The sequence below is a fragment of the Ctenopharyngodon idella genome, chromosome 24 (assembly GCF_019924925.1).
Source record: "Ctenopharyngodon idella isolate HZGC_01 chromosome 24, HZGC01, whole genome shotgun sequence".
In the NCBI taxonomy this organism is placed as follows: domain Eukaryota; kingdom Metazoa; phylum Chordata; class Actinopteri; order Cypriniformes; family Xenocyprididae; genus Ctenopharyngodon; species Ctenopharyngodon idella.
This window is the reverse complement of record NC_067243.1, coordinates 14,292,216-14,309,724: the sequence shown is the minus strand read 5'-3', so window position 1 is coordinate 14,309,724 and position 17,509 is coordinate 14,292,216. Positions and strand designations below refer to the sequence as shown.

The window sequence follows — 17,509 nt, the reverse complement described above, 5'->3', positions numbered from 1 at the left end:
AATATGGATAATCATATTTTTTATATTTATAGTAAGCAGCCATTTAACTATTAATATGACCTTTTTTATACATGAAATGTGATTAACATATTACGGTAACATAGACAGTTTAAGTTATGCTATGTTATACAAAAAAGAAACATCTAATACATTTTATACTTTAAGAGCTATGATGTCTATAATCTTTAATGTACAGATTAAATAAAATTCTGTATAATACAAATACAGTTCTACACTGTAACAAAGAAAAAAAAATGACTATATCATGCCTATTAACTCTTTTCCCGCCAGGATTTTTATTTTTATTTATTTATTTTTTTTAAGTTGCCAGCCACCAGGCGTTTTTGATCATTTTCACAAAAATTTAACTGTCCCCATAATATTTTGTTGTATGGATATCTGAACATGCAATAAACAAACAAACAAACATTTTTTTTTCATGCATTCTTTTTTTTATCAACACTTAAATGTGGGTAAGTTTCATAAAAAAAGCAACATTTAGAACAAAAAGCTGAGAAAACTATGTTTTTTTCCCAAAGATTACAACATGCATAAGCAATGCTTTTATCATTTCTGCTCCTTTTTCGCCTGTGGATTGATCCGGAGATTCTGTACTCCTTCAGAAAATGCGTAATAGCGCCCCCTACCGTATAACAGTGAAAACACGGAAAGCCGGAAAAATCAGTCAATGGTGGGGAAGCGTTGTTTCATAAATTATGGAAAATTCTGCCAATGGCGGGGAAGCATTGTTTCATAAATGATGGAAAATCCCGTCAATGGCGGGGAAGCGTTGTTTTATAAATTATGGAAAATTCCGCCAATGGCGGGGAAGCGTTGTTTTATAAATTATGGAAAATTCCGCCAATGGCGGGGAAGCGTTGTTTTATAAATTATGGAAAAATCAGTCAATGGTGGGGAAGCGTTGTTTCATAAATTATGGAAAATTCTGCCAATGGCGGGGAAGCATTGTTTCATAAATGATGGAAAATCCCGTCAATGGCGGGGAAGCGTGGTTTTATAAATTATGGAAAATTCCGCCAATGGCGGGGAAGCGTTGTTTTATAAATTATGGAAAATTCCGCCAATGGCGGGGAAGCGTTGTTTCATAAATGATGGAAAATTCCATCAATGGTGGGGAAGCGTTGTTTCATAAATTATGGAAAATTCTGTCAATGGCAGGGAAGCGTTATTTTATAAATTATGGAAAATTCTGTCAATGGCGGGGAAAGAGTTAATATAAACCAATACAAAGAGATGTTTAAGACATAAGGTGTGTTCACGCCATGTTGGAATTACTGTAATTACGAGATTTCGACTTTTAAAAAGCACTTACGTCCTCGTAGAACTTGTGAACTCAAAATTTTCAGAGAGCTCTGACTTGTACCACATGTCACGTGTCCGCTGCAGATTCATTTTGGTGTTGCCATAGAAATGCATTATTCTGTGTTCGAGGACATGAACATCTCCAAGTAGAACGTCACAGGTTGTCATCGTGTAATTATGGTAATTACAAAATGGCGTGAACGCAGCAATACTTTTGTGCATGATACCAGTGTACAGTTGGGAATATGTCACACAAAACTAAGGCTAAGAGATGGAGGCTGTTCAATGCTAACGTGCTTCTCGTCATGGTACTTTCCCTCCAGGATTCTCTGGACTGCCGCCAGCACCTTGTGATTAAAGACCATGTCCAAATGAGCCAGGCCTCTGAACTCTGTCACATGCACGGCCTGGTCCTGCTTTCCTATCCACCGCTTACAGAGACTCATGCTGCGGCTGTCCACGGTGTCATCGCCATCATCGTAAATAATATCTACGGGGTCGGCGTTTGGAAACTGCTCGTCGTACACGTAGGTCACCGGAGTTGGGAGTCCTACCCCGTAGAAGCAGTAGACCTCGACTCCAGGTGTGGGCAGGCCGGCTGTGAGGTTTCTAGTGTCCTCCCACATGTACCAGCCGTCCTCAAAGTCAATGTCTTTGAAGAACTGCTGGTAGTCCTGGTTGGTGTAGTTGAAAAAGGGGGTGGAGATGAAGGTGTGGTCTTTGGACCACGCCTCTTCAGAAGGGATCATCCACGGGTTTGTGGTCGTCATCCGTTGCTCTTCACGGATTTTTATATTGGACACGAAGGGTATGCCATCATTTTCACCTAAAAAGGCATAGAATGAAGACCAAAAGGCATAGAATGAAGACCAAAACTCATTTAAAGAGGCCATATTATGCTCTTTTACAAAGTTTTTGGGGTCTACTAGAATCTGCTTTAAGTCGTGACGTAAAGAATGCTGTTTCTGGGTCCAAGCCTCTACTCGTTTCACTTGAGAATACTATCTCAACAGCCATTTATGAGCACTATTTATTCATATTACACATGTAAGCTAAGCTTTTAAAAACATGCGGTGTACAATACAGTCTCTGTGCTGACGGCGTCCCAGACAATTTCTTTTTTAATGATTTATAAAAGATGAATCACTGTCTGGCCATCTGGGATTTCAGTATGGAGGTAAAGTGTAGGATTATAATTTTTTGGTAGTATTACATCACATTGTAAGTGTATATTGGCACCGTTTGTTGTTTTCTTGGGGCAACTGGTAGAGCATTTGGACCAAGCGTGCTACATGACGAGTCCTGAAATGTGAAGCCAAAGCGTCTTGATCGCCCCCAGGTGGTTGGATGCAGCATAGGTCATAAACCCCGCCCTCTCCATGTAATGTAATGGGACGTGAGACAAACTAAAGTCAAATTACATGTCAATTTTTTTTTCTCCAAAGATGGTTTCTGTCATTTTAGGCAGTTTTTATCACGCTGATGTTATTTAAAGTGTTCGTTCTTTAAATAAGTTTGTTTTTAGTTAGTTATTTGATGCTATAAAAATGCGGGTTTTGACGTCATGATTGACAGCTGAGATTGACAGCTTCTTTGAACGAAGTAGTCACTGAAGCACCAACGGACTTTTTTCTGGATCTTCAGGAGGAGATTGGAGCTTTAACTTTAATTTTTACATTTCCTGAATTGTTTATTTCACACCGACATAATGAGTTGTTCTGCAGTAATAAACGATTTTACGAGAATGTGGGCGGGACCTTGATATCGCGGCTCCACTTCGCAGACTCAGGCTCCAAGTTCACTATGCGCAGACTCGAGATGTCAGCGCCATATTGGCACACTGGTGGCTTCATTTACTACAATGGAAGAGAGTGAAGGTGCGTCTTTTTTTACAGTCTATGGTTTTGGACCCAGAAGTGGTGACTCATGACGTTAGACTTAACAAGCATAGGTTTTTAATGCTTGAATGTTCAAAAAACACATTATTTTTCACATATTTGACATTTGTTGCAGCACCTCTCTTCCCAGTCTGTCAGTAACGCTCTGTTTAGTTCCTGTCTCTATAAAGCCCCTCCTGAAAAGTGCAGTGCGCTCTGATTGGTCGGCTGGACACGTGTGTTGTGATTGGTCAACTGCTTCGAGTGTGTTTAGGAAATAAACACCCCTTACCATAACCGCGAGTTTCAATACACTACTAACTAACACAACCAGGCCTCATCCTTTTTTTTGCATGTGCCTTAGGCGGGAATTATTTAAATAAGAAATACTTATTCACTGTACCTGATGTTAAGACTCTGAGCGGCTTGACAGCGCCACCCCAAGGTGCTCCCAGAGAGATGAAACCCTTAATGTAATGGTCTTTCCAGTCCTGAGTCTGCTGGTTGAGGAAATACAGGATGTAGTTGTTGCCCATGCTATGGCCCAGAAGGTAGACTGGTTGCTTGTACTCATCATACATCTCTTCCACCAAGTTTTTCAGACGTGAAAAATACTCCTCCTGCTCATCTATGTAGCACCAAACATAAAAGTTCACAGATATATTTGATTTGAGTTGGAGCTCTACAGTTTAATAGTCCAGATGTAAAGGCTACAGTCAACTATTTGTTTTGTGCTATGGTGAAATGATTGTTGTTGTCATTTAACTTACTTGGAGCGATTCTCCAGTCATACGGAGCACCACGGACAGTCTCATTTCGCACATATCCAATGCTGACCAAATGTTGAACCATGGTATGAAGGTAACCTAGAACAAAAAAATGTACATCAGGATGAAAATGCAGATGTTGTGATGTAAGAAGTCCAATTACTTGAGATGTTATTCTCACCTGTCAGCTTATTTAAGTCAAGAAACTCTATAGGGTGCGTCTGTCCAAATCCAGGGACCCTGACCTCCACCCCGGGTGCATTCGATGTCTTGCGACTTGTCCTGTTGTACACAATTCTGCACAAAAAGACACAACTGTTACATTCATATCAAAGAAAAACAAGAAATTGTGTTTTAAAAGTATTGTATAAATGACTTCAGTTCAAATATATCGCAGCTTCTGATAATAAACAGTAGATTGATACTAATGTTATGATACATTGGCCTGTCCTTATGACATCAGCCTTTGAGAATCCTCCAAAAGCAATAGACAAAAGGTCAATGACCTGAAATACAGAACTGAGGATGATTAGGAAACAGTTGCCAATAAATCAGAGGTTTAAATATTGAGTAATACTAAAATTCAAGCATAAAACTATACTGTATATACTGTAAAAGTTTTCAAAAGTGACAGAAAATTATAATGTTACAAAAGATTTCTTGTCAAAGTTTGTTTCCATAGTCGGTTTACCTTATATTATCAATCCAGCAGTCAATTCCAATGGGCATGAACATGTTTAGGTCAATCCAGAGAGTAAACCAGTCTTCGGATTTCTTGTAACACATCCAGTGCACCAGTGTGGGCTTGTCTATTTTGGCCTCCAGGCGGTTACCCAGATTTCCAGGTACTGTTCCAAAGGGGTCAAAAAAGCAAAAATCAGACACATATCTTGTTACCAAAGATGGACCTTGCACAAAATATGAGTTTGAACTGGTCTAAAAGTGAGGTAAATCTGTTATCTTGTCTAGGTTGCCTTATGTAGGCTAATTTACTAAATGAATGAACCAAATCCTATAGAAAACACTTCAAACAAAATATATCCAAAACTATGAATGTAAGACTGCTTACCTATGATAAGAGGAGGAGTGCTATTATTTATGACGCGAGGTTTGGCTGTCGGAGGGAAGATAACGTTAAATAACCAGAATCCAGAAGTCTGGTGCAGTGCAATCAGAAGAAATGCAAAGCATCCGAAAGAACGCGAACATCCCATAGTGCTTGTGTCTGTGTTTGTCTGCCTTTGACTCCAGCGCTATCTATTAATGCGTTCGCCCTGTGAGGCGTCGCGAGGGGGCGGTGAGTGTATCAGAACGTGAGGTCCCCGGACTGTAAACACACTGTGAGCTCCTACTGTGTGTAATGATTACATTATAAGGATATATTTCAATCACAATAGGATTAGGTGCAAACATACACGAAGAAAAAAGCTTGGGTCAATCAAAAGCACAACAAAAATCATTTTAGTGTGCTGAAAAGATAACAACACACGAAATGTGCATATTAGCCTATATTTTTGATGACAACGAGAGATGTTTTTTCTCCGTTTTTAATCTTGACAGTACAAGATTAAAACATGGATCTCAAAAACACAACAAAAAGTAAAAAGTGAAGTAGTTAAAAAAAAATGCAGTTAAATAATCTTTTGATATGTTTTAAAGATATTAAAATATTTTTATGAGTTGTTTTATTATCATTTATACTTATATTTATAAATATAACATTTTTAAAATGAATTAAAAAATAATAATAATAAAAAATGTGTCGACTCCGCCCTCGCGTTGTAACGTCAGCGAACCCTCGCTATGGAAACCAAATTGCGCTAAGTAAACAAGTAACAGGTTTTTACCCTACTGCCAATGGTGTTAATCTTCGCTTTAAAAAATTAATTTAAGGACAAACGGGGAAGAGATTCACTTTATTGAACTGTGAGTAAATATACAGCTAAAATTTAAACTTTTCGTTTAAAAGTTGTATTTATATCTCTAAATACGTGTATGACTTGTTTTAGATGGAGGTGTTGCCGGAGGCGGATTGTGAAGAAGACGCTACTATAACAGATGAAGAAGAGAGAGCGCAGGATCCGGAGGGTGTTCGAGAATTGGAGAGCAGGCTGTCTAACATACGAATAACCCCCACACTTACACACATGTGAGGTTACTAAAGTTCATAAACATGTGGTAAACTCATGAAACCTCCTGTTAAAGCAATGAGCAGTGTTTCTCCATAGGAGTTCCTCTCACATGAACACGCTGGATGTTTACAATGGCCTTAATCATTAGCTACAAACATGGGTGGGTGGTATATCAGGTCACGCATGTGGGGTAGTAGACCAAGGTCAAACAACTCTTTAATTGTCTTTAAAACAACTTTTAATTGTCGTTCTCATTGTTTTTTTGTTTTAAAAAAAAAAATAAAAAAAATTATTAGGTAGTGCAAGTCATCCATTCTTCACAAAATAATTTGTGCGTATATATATATATATATATATACAGTCAAACCTAAAATTATTCAGACATTCTTGATATATTTTTACAAGTGGGTGCAGGACACTATAGTTCATTTATGTAAGTGAGGATAGCAAAATAAAGTAAACTGTGACATACCCAAAAATTCTTCATACAGTTGACTACCAGTAAAATTGATTAAAAAAAAAAAAAAAATTGACCAAAAATTATTCAGACACTTTGACCTGACCATGTTTTGCTAACATGCCTTACCATTTTTTTTAAACTATAGTGAATAAACTGTATTAATGAATGAAATGTTCAAGGTCTCTGAATACATTTTGGTTGGACTGTATGTATATATATTAGAGATGCACCGATATATTGGCCAATAATCGTATCGGCCAATAAAAGTGAATTTTCACACTATCGGCTATCAGCTGATAGTTTAAAAACAGCCGATAGTCAGGGCCGATATATCCTGTAAATCAAAAGAGGGCAGGAAAATGCACTGCATTTGATTTTGTGCGATAGTCTTAAAACAGCAGATAGTCAGGGCCCGATTATATCTGTCAGATATCACTCTGAATAATCGGCTATCGGTATCGGTGGAGAAATTTAGTATCGGTATATATATATATATAACAAATTATTTTGTGAAGACTAAAGTTAGTTTGTGTTTACATATATTATGTAAACACAAACTTTTATGTTAGATGCGATTAATCGTGATCGATTTGACAGCACTAATATACATAATCGCGATTAATAGTGCTGTGTAATCGATTAATCATGATTCATCGCATCTAGCATAAAAGTTTGTTTACATAATACATGTGTGTATATATATTATTATATTTATATATATTATATATGTGTGTGTGTGTGTGTGTGTTTCAGAGCAAAGCCAAGATCTCAAGTGGACCTTTCCAAATGTCCATCCTCATACAAGGAGAATTCCTCACAGGAGAAGCTCATGCTTGCGATGGCTGAAAACTTCCGTCAGCAGTATGCGCTTTTATATCCTGACAACAAACCGCTCCTTCTGTGCCCTGTAAATGAGTGCGGTGTTCAGGTACATACAGCAAATATGCTTTCCAGACATGGCAACATTACCACAAAAGACTTTTGTTTTCATGATGGTTTCTTATTTCACTGTATTTCAACAGAAATTTGTAAGCACCACATTGCGAAGCACATTGCTGCCGTATCCTGAGCTGTACGGCTGGGAGGGATGTGCCAGTTTTGTGTCTGATTATCTCTCTTTGGAGCTCTTGGATCCACCATTTGAATTTGTGAGAATTTTCTGACTGTATCCCTATTAATTGTGTTTAACTTGATCTAACTTGACTTATGAGGGTTGTTTTTGCCTCTTGGACTCGAAAACATGTTTTTTATTTCATTTCTGTTCTGTTTAGCCCAAGCAGCTGTCATCACCCACCTGGGTTCTGCAGACTCAGAGAGGCACATGTTTTGATTTCTCCAGTGTGCTGTGCAGCCTGTTGTTGGGCGCAGGATACAACGCTTACTGCGTCAGTGGGTACGCGACAAAAGAGATGTGTCTTCTCGATCAGTCACAGCAAGAATGTCCCTTAATGCAGCCTCAAATTCAAGTAAGTACCATACACTAGATCAAGTAAGTACCATACACAATAGTTAAAACCATACACTAGATCACACATAGCATGTAAAACAATTGTTATGGCATGAAAATTTAAACAAATGAACTCATCACTCAGTCAGTTTGCTTGATCTTTTATATGTGATGACTTTAAATGAGTTTTCAGCCTCTTTTAGGCCCCTCGGTGGATAGATATACAGAGCAGGGTTAATATAGTTAACTAAAACTAAAACTGTATCTCAATGATACTAAAATAAATAACACTGATACAGAGCAGGAAAATAAATAAAATTGAGAGCCTGTGACCTGTGGCATGCAAATGGCATCATATTAATGTATTTACATGCTTTCTGATTCCTAAATCGCAAAACTATAATCAGAAATTAAAAATTGATGTAAAATGGCATGAATTATTGATGTAAAATGATTATATAGTTGTACATTACTAAATTTTACTTTTTAGTCTGACTTAATATTACTTGTTGTTACATACATATGGTGGGACAATGCTATGGAAGCTTGTTTCCGCCACGGAATTAAACAATTTTAAAGATAATTGAGACTTTTTAACTCGCAATTCTGACTTCATTTCTCAGAATTGTGTGATATAAACTCACAATTGCGAGTTATTAAGTCCAATTCTGAGGGAAAAAAATACTTTTTTTTTCAGAATTACGAGTTTATATCTCACAATTCTGACTTTATAACTTGCAGCTGTGTGTTATCTGCGAGATATAAACTCGTAATTCTGACTTTATAACTCACAATTGCGTTTGCATCTCACAATTCTGACTTCTTTTCTCAGAATTGTGAGATATAAAGTCGCAATTGTGAGTTTTCAAATCCAGTTCTGAGGGGAAAAAAAGGCTTTTTTAATAATTAAAAAAGGTAATTGTGATTTTTTTTCATGTCACAATTTTTTTTTTGAAAAATTAAGTTAAAGGATTAGTTCACTTTCAAATGAAAATTACTCCAAGCTTTACTCACCCTCAAGCCATCCTAGGTGTATATGACTTTCTTCTCTCTGATGAACACAAATCGAAATATTAATAAATATCCTGACGCATCCGAGCTTTATAATGGCAGTGAGTGGGGAGTATGAGCTGAAGAAAGTGCTTCCATCCACATCCATCCACACGGCTCCGGGGGGGTTAATAAAGGCCTTTTGAAGTGAAGCGATGCGTTTGTGTAAAAAAAAAAATCCATATTTAACAAGTTATGAAGTAAAATATCTAGCTTCCACCAGACCGGCTTCCTTATTCTACAAACGAAGAAAGTGTAAAACTCTCGCAGTTCAAAAAGCTTACGCTACATCCTACGCCTTCCCTATTCAACTTATGGAAAAAGCTTAACTGACGCGACACCAGTTTACACTTTCTTCGTAAGTTAAATACCTTGTAGAATAAGTTGGATACCTTGTAGACCATCTGTTGAAAACCACAGCTTTAACACCAATTTCCTTGAGTGGTCGTATTGAAATCAGTTACTTCTGAAACATAAACTGGATTGTTACATGTTATGGATTATTTTGTATGATCTGCTCAGGGTAAGACAGAGGAACAGAAGAAGACAACGCGGAAATACTCTGTGAAACCCACACGCGACCTGCACAGCACATTTGAAAAGCATCAAGAGGAGAAACGGCACACAGAAGCTAAAGCAGCTGCACTGAAGGAGCAACTGGAAGCAGAGAGACTTCAGAAGGTTAGAGAATGTTTTAGTGAAATTCAGTTTTATTTTTGATTTGCATTTTCAACGGTTCCTTTTAAACAGGAGAAAGAACGTCCACCACCCGACCCTCTTCTGGGCTTGAGAGTTCACAGCTGGGTTCTGGTGCTCTCAGGGAACCGGGAGGTACCTGAGAACTTCTTCATTGACCCTCCGACAGGCAAGAGCTACTCCACCACCAATGAGAACTTTCTGGGCATAGAGAGCGTCTGGAACCATAAAAACTACTGGGTCAACAAGCAAGATTGCACTTTCGGTTGTAAGGTCAGTATCTCTTAGTGTGGTTGTGATATTAATGTGAAGATGACAAGCAGTGGAAAGTTCACCGGGTCTGTTTGTGTCTGCAGGAGATGACCTTTGACATGGGCGATCTATCAAAATGGGAGTATATGCTGTGTGGGCTTACCAGCCAATCTATGTCAATCATTTCAGAGCACCAAGAGTCAGAAGATGAGGAAGAAGTACAGAAAAACTGTTCTTTATTTCTAATTTTTCATTTCATTTTGATGCCATTATTGATTTAACTGTTGAAGGGCCCATTCAACACTGAACATGATATTTATCCATATTTATGCTAAGAATGTAAGTAACCACCAATAATTTTTCTTTTGAAGGAGGAAATGGATGAGCAGAAAGTGTTTGAAATGCCTCCATCTTGGGTGAATAAAATAGATATTTCACCACAAGGTCAAGTCCTCACTCTCACACTTTCACACATAGCCTTTCATCCATTATCCACTATCTCTTGAGATAATCATCTATGTTCCGTTTTTATATAGATATGGAAATGCGTTATCCAGGCGGTATGAAGGTTATCCAGTACAGGAAAGCCAAGCTGGAGAAGTTTGCCCCTTACCTTCTGAAAGACGGTCTGGTGACCAAACTCACCAATTATAAAGACCTTGATTGTAAGACCCTTGCAGATGTTTTCAACATAAAAAAACAAACAAAACATACCTTGTCATATTGATCATGTACATTTATATTAACAAAAAATTGTAATTAATGTATTATATAAAGTATGATTAATATATTTATTAATAATTCTTTATTATTATTATTAACATTAATTATTATTATTTAATAATAATTAAAAAAATTAAGTATTATTATTAAATATTTATTTATTTATTTATTTATAAGAATGTTCATTTAACCTTTGGCCTGTTGACATGTTGAGTACAAATTCCCATTTTGTCACTTTTATAAATAAATAAACAAACAAATATTCTGCATATTAAAATATTATAAATATTCTGAATAAATTGTTTATTTATTTGCATAATATTTTAGCATTTAGCTTGCGTGTACAAACTCTCAGTTTGTCTCTTTTTTTATCAGGCACACAACCCAGCACTATTAAGGAATGGTTTAAACACAGAAGTGACTGTCTTGATGAGCGAGAACTACACACAGACAGCAATGTGACATCTGAGAATTTCAGGCCTGGAAGAAGTGATGCCCTCAAATGTAATCTAACACACATTTTCTATATATTACCGATGCCAGTGAGCGTGATTCGTTACATTACTGATGACTCGTTAACTTTAAAGGGTTAGTTCACCCAAAAATGAAAATTCTATCATTAATTACTCACCCTCATGTCGTTCAACACCCGTAGGACCTTCGTTCATCTTCGGAACACAAATTAAGATATTTTTGATAAAATCTGATGGCTCAGTGAGGCCTCCATTGACAACAAGACAATTGACACTTTCAGATGCCAAGAAAGCTACTAAAGACATATTTAAAACAGTTCATGTGACTACAGTCGTTCAACCTTAATGTTATGAAGTGACGAGAATACTTTTTGTGTGCCAAAAAAACAAAATAATGACTTTATTCAACAATATCTAGTGATGGAAGATTTCAAAACACTGCTTCATGAAGCTTCGAAGCTTTACAAATCTTTTGTTTCGAATCAGTGGTTCGGAGCGCGTATCAAACTGCCAAAGTCACGTGATTTCAGTAAACGAGTGTAACGAAGGGAGACTCAGGCAGGGATCCATTCGCAAGCTTTATTATAAAAGAACTTGGTCGTACAGGCAGGGTCAAAGCAGGGGCAAACAGGAACAGCAGGGACAGGCAGAATCGTAGTCAGGATACAGGCAATGGTCAGGACAGGCAGATATCACTCACAGAACAGAATACCAGGCAAGGATCAAAGGCAGGCAGCAACGGGTCGATCACGGGTAACAGGCAGTAACGGGAACAGACAGGCAGACAGGATAATAAACGCTCAGAAATGCAACAACAGTTAACAAGACTTCGCAATGAGGTGGTGTGTGTAAGTCCTTTATAGTCCAGGTAATGATCTACAGGTGTGTGTGGCAATTGGTGATTGGTGTGGAGTGTGCATGTGATTGGCAGGGAGGATTATGGGAAATGGAGTCCAGGAACTGACAGGAACAGACGGTGATCGTGACAACGAGGCTTCGTCACGTCGTAAGTGTTTTGCAGTTTCAATGGTTCACCACTGGCATGACTTTGGCAGTTTGATACACGCTCCGAACCACTGATTCAAAACAAAAGATTCGTAAAGCTTCATTAAGCAGTGTTTTGAAATCGCCCATCACTAGATATTGTTGAATAAAGTCAATATTTTGTTTTTTTTGGCACACAAAATGTATTCTCGTCACTTCATAACATTAAGGTTGAACCACTGTAGTCACATGAAATTTTAAATATGTCTTTAGTAGCTTTCTGGGCATTGAAAGTGTTAATTATCTTGTTGTCAATGCAGGCCTCACTGAGCCATCAGATTTTATGAAAAATATCTTAATTTGTGTTCCAAAGATGAACAAAGGTCTTACAGGTGTGGAACGACATGAGGGTGAGTAATTAATGACAGAATTTTCCTTTTTGGGCAAACTAACACTTTAATAATACCAGTTTTGCTCAAATTGTGTCAGTGCTCTCGGGGGCACTTCATTAATACAGAATACTGCTCAACAAAAATTAGAATAAATAATTCCACTGATTATTTTCGATTTAAATTTAATTGTTTACTTTTTTTACTTATGTGGGTTTGGTAACTAAGTTAAAACATAATTTCACAAAAAACAAACTTGGTATTTTAAATGTTTAATTTTGTTTAGACCACAGGTACGTCACTTTAGTTCCTGAGGCGGAGCGACAGATGGACTTTTATAGTCATACTCGCACTGACGGTCTAGCCAGAAGAACCGAGAAGCCTTTCGAAATGACAGAAACCTTTGAAGATCGGACTGACTTCCTCTTTTATCGACATGTTGTTTATGGAAAGCAAATCAAAGTGATTCGGGCTGGAGAGGCTTTTGAACAACGGCCTCTAAGGGTAATGCTCTCCCAACAAACAGGCTTGACCTTTAACCTTTAAGCGGTTTAACCCAATATTATCTTGCAGGTATAACATTAACCAACAATATACTAAACTCTACATATTTTGATTCTAGTGGCTTTGCTAACAATAAAAAAAACGGTCATGGACATTTTGTTTGGGGTCTCCAACAGAGGGTGGAGGAGCGGTTCCACAGAGATCCTTCTAAGCCGGCAAGTAAAGATGTGGCTGAACGGATCTTTATGATGCCTGATAGACAGATCCGGGTGACCTATCATCTAGAGGACGACAGGATCATCCCAGCTTGGCTCAACTTCATCAAGCCCAAAGAAGCGGCAGACTCGCAGAAAGCAGAAGCTTTTACTCCACAGATGGTTTCTGGCTTTCAGGTCTGATGTCACAAATAAAGAATTACTTTGGTCAAGTAATACAACGTTTTATTGCCCCTAAAAAATAAAAAAAATAAAAAAAACAGATTTTGAGAAGAAACATAACAGGAACATATGAAACATACAAGAAAAAAAGACAATGTTTTTAGAAAAATCTCAATAGACCTTGTATGGTAAAGTGTGGTAAAATCAGAGAATAAAATCAAAACATTGCAAGATTAAAGTGGTAATGTTTTATTAGAATAAAGTCAAAATTACTAGAGTAAGTCATAGCAATATGAGACATTAATAGAAAACATTTATATAGAAAATGAATAAGCGACAAGACATTTCTATTTCTGTCAAGTCATGATGCATAACTCCACCCACAGTAAAATCTCATTGGTCCAAATCTGACTCCAAATAACTGAATTTTATAGAAATCTTCGGCTCCAAAATGATTCTGTCCAGTGAAGAAAAAGTAAAAAAAAAAAAAAGTAAATGATAGAATTTGTCATTTTTGGGTGAACTGTCCAACACTGTCTCATGACAATTCAAGCTATTTAAAGCTTTGACAAACTGGTGGCAAATTTGCACGAACTTATTCGTACGATCTCCTTTGTACGTTTTCATATGTCCTGCTAATTCGTCACTGAGGGTTAGGTTTAGGGGTGTGGTTTATTACAAATAGTATGTTTTTTTACGAATCCAACTTTATGTATGATCTTATTCGTACGACCTCATTCTTATAATGCCATTCATACAATCTCGATTGTACGTTTTCGTATGTCCTGCTAATTTGTCACTGAGGGTTAGGTTTAGGGGTGTGGTTTATTACAAATAGTACGCTTTTCTACGAATCCAATTATATGTACGATCTCATTCGTACAACCTCATTTATACGACCTTGTTCATACAATCTCGTTTGTACGTTTTCGGATGACCTGCTAATTCATCACTGAGGGTTAGGTGTAGGGGTGTGGTTTATTACAAATAGTACGCTTTTCTACAAATCTAATTATATGAATTTCTACGAACTTGCAGCTTTGTAAAATAATCACGTTTTCTTGTTTGATCAGGTTGGAACTGTCTTTTTAAGCATCTGATTTGCTACACAGCATTTTCGCTGCAGATGGAAAGATTGTCACGAGAAATTAAATCAATATTATGGTTTATATTTTGTTGTGTTTGTGTTTACGGCTTGTTTCATCTTCAGGTGGATCGTTCTGCAAAACCCTACAACAACTTGCAGCTGTATGAAATGCTTGTGGAATTGATGAAAGACGAGGAGAAGGTTGAACTTCAAATCAGAGATTCGGAAAAAGAGGTGTTACAGATCACAATCACCACAACAAATGTTTTTGCCTAGCAGATCATATTGACGATAGCATGTGCATTTCAGGTTAAGTCCATCCTTTCTTCGAGAGAAAATGAGGAAAGTAATACAGATCTGCTCATCTCTATATACAACACTTTGAGGAACAAGATGGCACATCAACACATGAAAGAAAAGGTGAATCAGGGCTTTAAACGGTCAACCACTTTCATTGCACTGATCCAAACTACCACCTACCTCTGGTTCCTTTCATTCCTCAGGAACGGATGGCTAAAGAAAAGCAGCAGCGGCAGAAAGAGAAAGAGCTGGACCTGTTGGCTCCATTCCAGGCCCGAGTGGGACAACCAGAAGCCCTCACGCTCCAGGAAGCACTCCAGCTGAAAACAGACTGTCTGACTGAATTTAAACAGCAGCTTAATAACAAAACCAGCCTCATCCAGAGCAGAATTGCAAAGGCAAGCTAATTCAGTTTAGAAGATTTAGCACATTCTTTAAAGGGTTAGTTCACCCAAAAATGAAAATAATGTCATTTATTACTCACTCTCATGTCGTCCCACATCCGTAAGACCTTTGTTGATCTTCGGAACACAAATGAAGATATTTTTTATCAAATCCGTTGGTTCAGTGAGGCCTCCATAGACAGCAATAATACTCCCTTTTTCAATGCCCAGAAAGCTACTAAAAACATATTTAAAACAGTTCATGTGACTACAGTGTTTCAACCTTAATATTATAATGCGACGAGAATACTTTTTGTGCGCCAAAAATAACAAAATAGCGACTTTATTCCACAATATCCAGTGAAGGGTGATTTCAAAACACTGCTTCATGAAGCTTAGAATCTTTACGAATCATTTGTTTTGAATCAGTGATTCAGAGCGCCAAAATCACATGATTTCAGTAAACGAGGCTTCGTTACGTCATAAGTGTTTTGAAACTTCAATAGTTAACGTGACTTTGGCAGTTTGATATGCACTCCGAATCACTGATTCAAAACCTATGATTCGTAAAGAATCGAAGCTTCATGAAGCAGTGTTTTGAAATCGCCCTTCACTGGATATTGTGGAATAAAGTCGCTATTTTGTTATTTTTGGTGCACAAAGAGTATTCTCATTGCTTTATAATATTAAGGTTGAAACACTGTAGTCACATGAACTGTTTTAAATATGTTTTTAGTAGCTTTCTGTGCATTGAAAAAGGGAGTGTTATTGCTGTCTATGCAGGCCTCACTGAACCAACGGATTTGATAAAAAATATCTTAATTTGTGTTTCGAAGATCAACAAAGGTCTTACAGGTGTGGAACGCCATGAGGGCGAGTAATTAATGATATAATTTTAATTTTTGGGTGAACTAACCCTTTAAATACTAATAATGAATTCATAATTGCGTACAAGCATAAAACAGAGCTAACAAGCCGTTTCAAACTGATTGGCTGAATTTTAATGTTTTTTTTTGTTTTGTTTTTTGAATAGATAAATTGCCCCATAAAGGGCCAGAATAAGCTTGTAGTGAATTTAGATAATCTCAAACTTTGTTCAGGAGACAGAGGAGTTGCAGAAGAAGCAGCAGTGGTACCAGAAGAATAAGCTCAACTTGACCGTTAAGGACGAGGACGATTACCTCACCTACTGCTCTGATGCCAAGTTCAGGATCCACATTCTCATTATGAGACTCAGTCGGTACGCATTTCAAATCATATGTTGAATACTGACCTTTTTGAATACGGTACAACTGTAGCTAAATTAACCAACTGTAGCTAATTAACTTTGGAAGTGTATGGGCAGATATTTGCCTTGTAAACAAGCACGTTGGTACATTTTGCTTTAAAACAGTAAATCTGTATGTTGTTTTTGTAGACACAAGGAGAGGGCACCTCAGAAGTATCTGGAGCTGGAGGAGAAACTAAAACGACATCCAAGGTTGGCCAGTCACTTGTTGTGACACAAGACTAGTGCATCCAAGTGGTCTGCCACACAATCTTTTTATATGATGTTTTGGGACACTCCATGTATCAGGACATATCTCAAACTGTCACATATGACCTCAATAAATATTCCTGTTGCATCATTTGGGGGGTTATTTTCCTTTTGTTTTGATAAATATCAAGAGACAGACACAATAACTGATAAATGATGAGAAAAAGTTAAATGTCAAGTGACTAAGCCACAATTACGCACTACGGTTTAACCCTCTGGGCTTCTTTTAAACTTTTAGGTTTTGAAATTTTACATTTTTTTGCTTCATCAGAATGGGATGACTTTTGCCGCATTAGCTATGTGAACAAAAAAATCATGGACATGATTCGGATATGTTAAAGAGTCTTTTAAAAATAAAAGTCACACTTGGCTCCTTCGCGGTCAAAAATGACCTGACATAGGAAATGAATGGGAAATATGAAAAAATAGGAAAACTCAGAGAAACTTTTGGTGGTACAAACTACAATTCAGCCACTTCAGGAAAAAAAAAAAAAAAAAAAGTGCACAGCAATGAAGGGGTGACACTCCTAAATGTCAAGAGTGCAAAATAGACTCATCCACCCCAACTATAACACAGCAAGCTTTTGCAAATGTGTGAAATAAAATCAATAATTCAGCCACAAATCAGCAAGAACAAAAAAAAAAAAAAAAAAAACAATTGCAAGGAAGAGGTTACACTCTAAAACATCAAGAGTACAAAACAGACACACCCACTCACCAACACACTATCATACACACAAATGAACTG

General features: G+C 37.3%; 2 protein-coding genes across 2 annotated transcripts; one reads left to right on the top strand and one right to left on the bottom strand.

Annotated features, from left to right (window-relative positions):
• Positions 1-2: 2 nt before the first annotated feature.
• lcat (lecithin-cholesterol acyltransferase) lies at positions 3-5,304 on the bottom strand. The gene is made up of 6 exons (XM_051883447.1): positions 5,037-5,304; positions 4,659-4,815; positions 4,149-4,264; positions 3,971-4,066; positions 3,604-3,828; positions 3-2,149 (listed from the first exon to the last, which is right to left on the bottom strand). Exons 1-6 carry the CDS (start codon positions 5,179-5,181, stop codon positions 1,572-1,574), a joined length of 1,317 nt encoding a protein of 438 aa, XP_051739407.1. The 5' UTR covers positions 5,182-5,304; the 3' UTR covers positions 3-1,571.
• Positions 5,305-5,439: 135 nt separating this feature from the next.
• ccdc135 (coiled-coil domain containing 135) lies at positions 5,440-16,852 on the top strand. The gene is made up of 18 exons (XM_051883446.1): positions 5,440-5,893; positions 5,977-6,116; positions 7,313-7,487; positions 7,582-7,707; positions 7,831-8,025; positions 9,579-9,737; positions 9,807-10,025; positions 10,109-10,222; positions 10,376-10,448; positions 10,541-10,669; positions 11,103-11,231; positions 12,860-13,077; positions 13,254-13,469; positions 14,665-14,775; positions 14,851-14,961; positions 15,045-15,239; positions 16,325-16,464; positions 16,642-16,852. Exons 2-18 carry the CDS (start codon positions 5,977-5,979, stop codon positions 16,724-16,726), a joined length of 2,535 nt encoding a protein of 844 aa, XP_051739406.1. The 5' UTR covers positions 5,440-5,893; the 3' UTR covers positions 16,727-16,852.
• Positions 16,853-17,509: the final 657 nt, after the last annotated feature.

What these genes read in the sequence shown, in the direction of transcription:
- lcat (XM_051883447.1), bottom strand. Translation starts at nt 5,181, where the DNA reads ATGGGATGTTCGCGTTCTTTCGGATGCTTTGCATTTCTTCTGATTGCA. An exon ending in CACTCCTCCTCTTATCATAG is followed by an intron (nt 4,816 to 5,036) that starts GTAAGCAGTCTT and finishes CCTTTGGAACAG; the next exon opens with TACCTGGAAATCTGGGTAAC. An exon ending in TGCTGGATTGATAATATAAG is followed by an intron (nt 4,265 to 4,658) that starts GTAAACCGACTA and finishes CTTTTTGTGCAG; the next exon opens with AATTGTGTACAACAGGACAA.
- ccdc135 (XM_051883446.1), top strand. Translation starts at nt 5,977, where the DNA reads ATGGAGGTGTTGCCGGAGGCGGATTGTGAAGAAGACGCTACTATAACA. An exon ending in AAGCAGAGAGACTTCAGAAG is followed by an intron (nt 9,738 to 9,806) that starts GTTAGAGAATGT and finishes CCTTTTAAACAG; the next exon opens with GAGAAAGAACGTCCACCACC. An exon ending in CTCATTATGAGACTCAGTCG is followed by an intron (nt 16,465 to 16,641) that starts GTACGCATTTCA and finishes TTGTTTTTGTAG; the next exon opens with ACACAAGGAGAGGGCACCTC.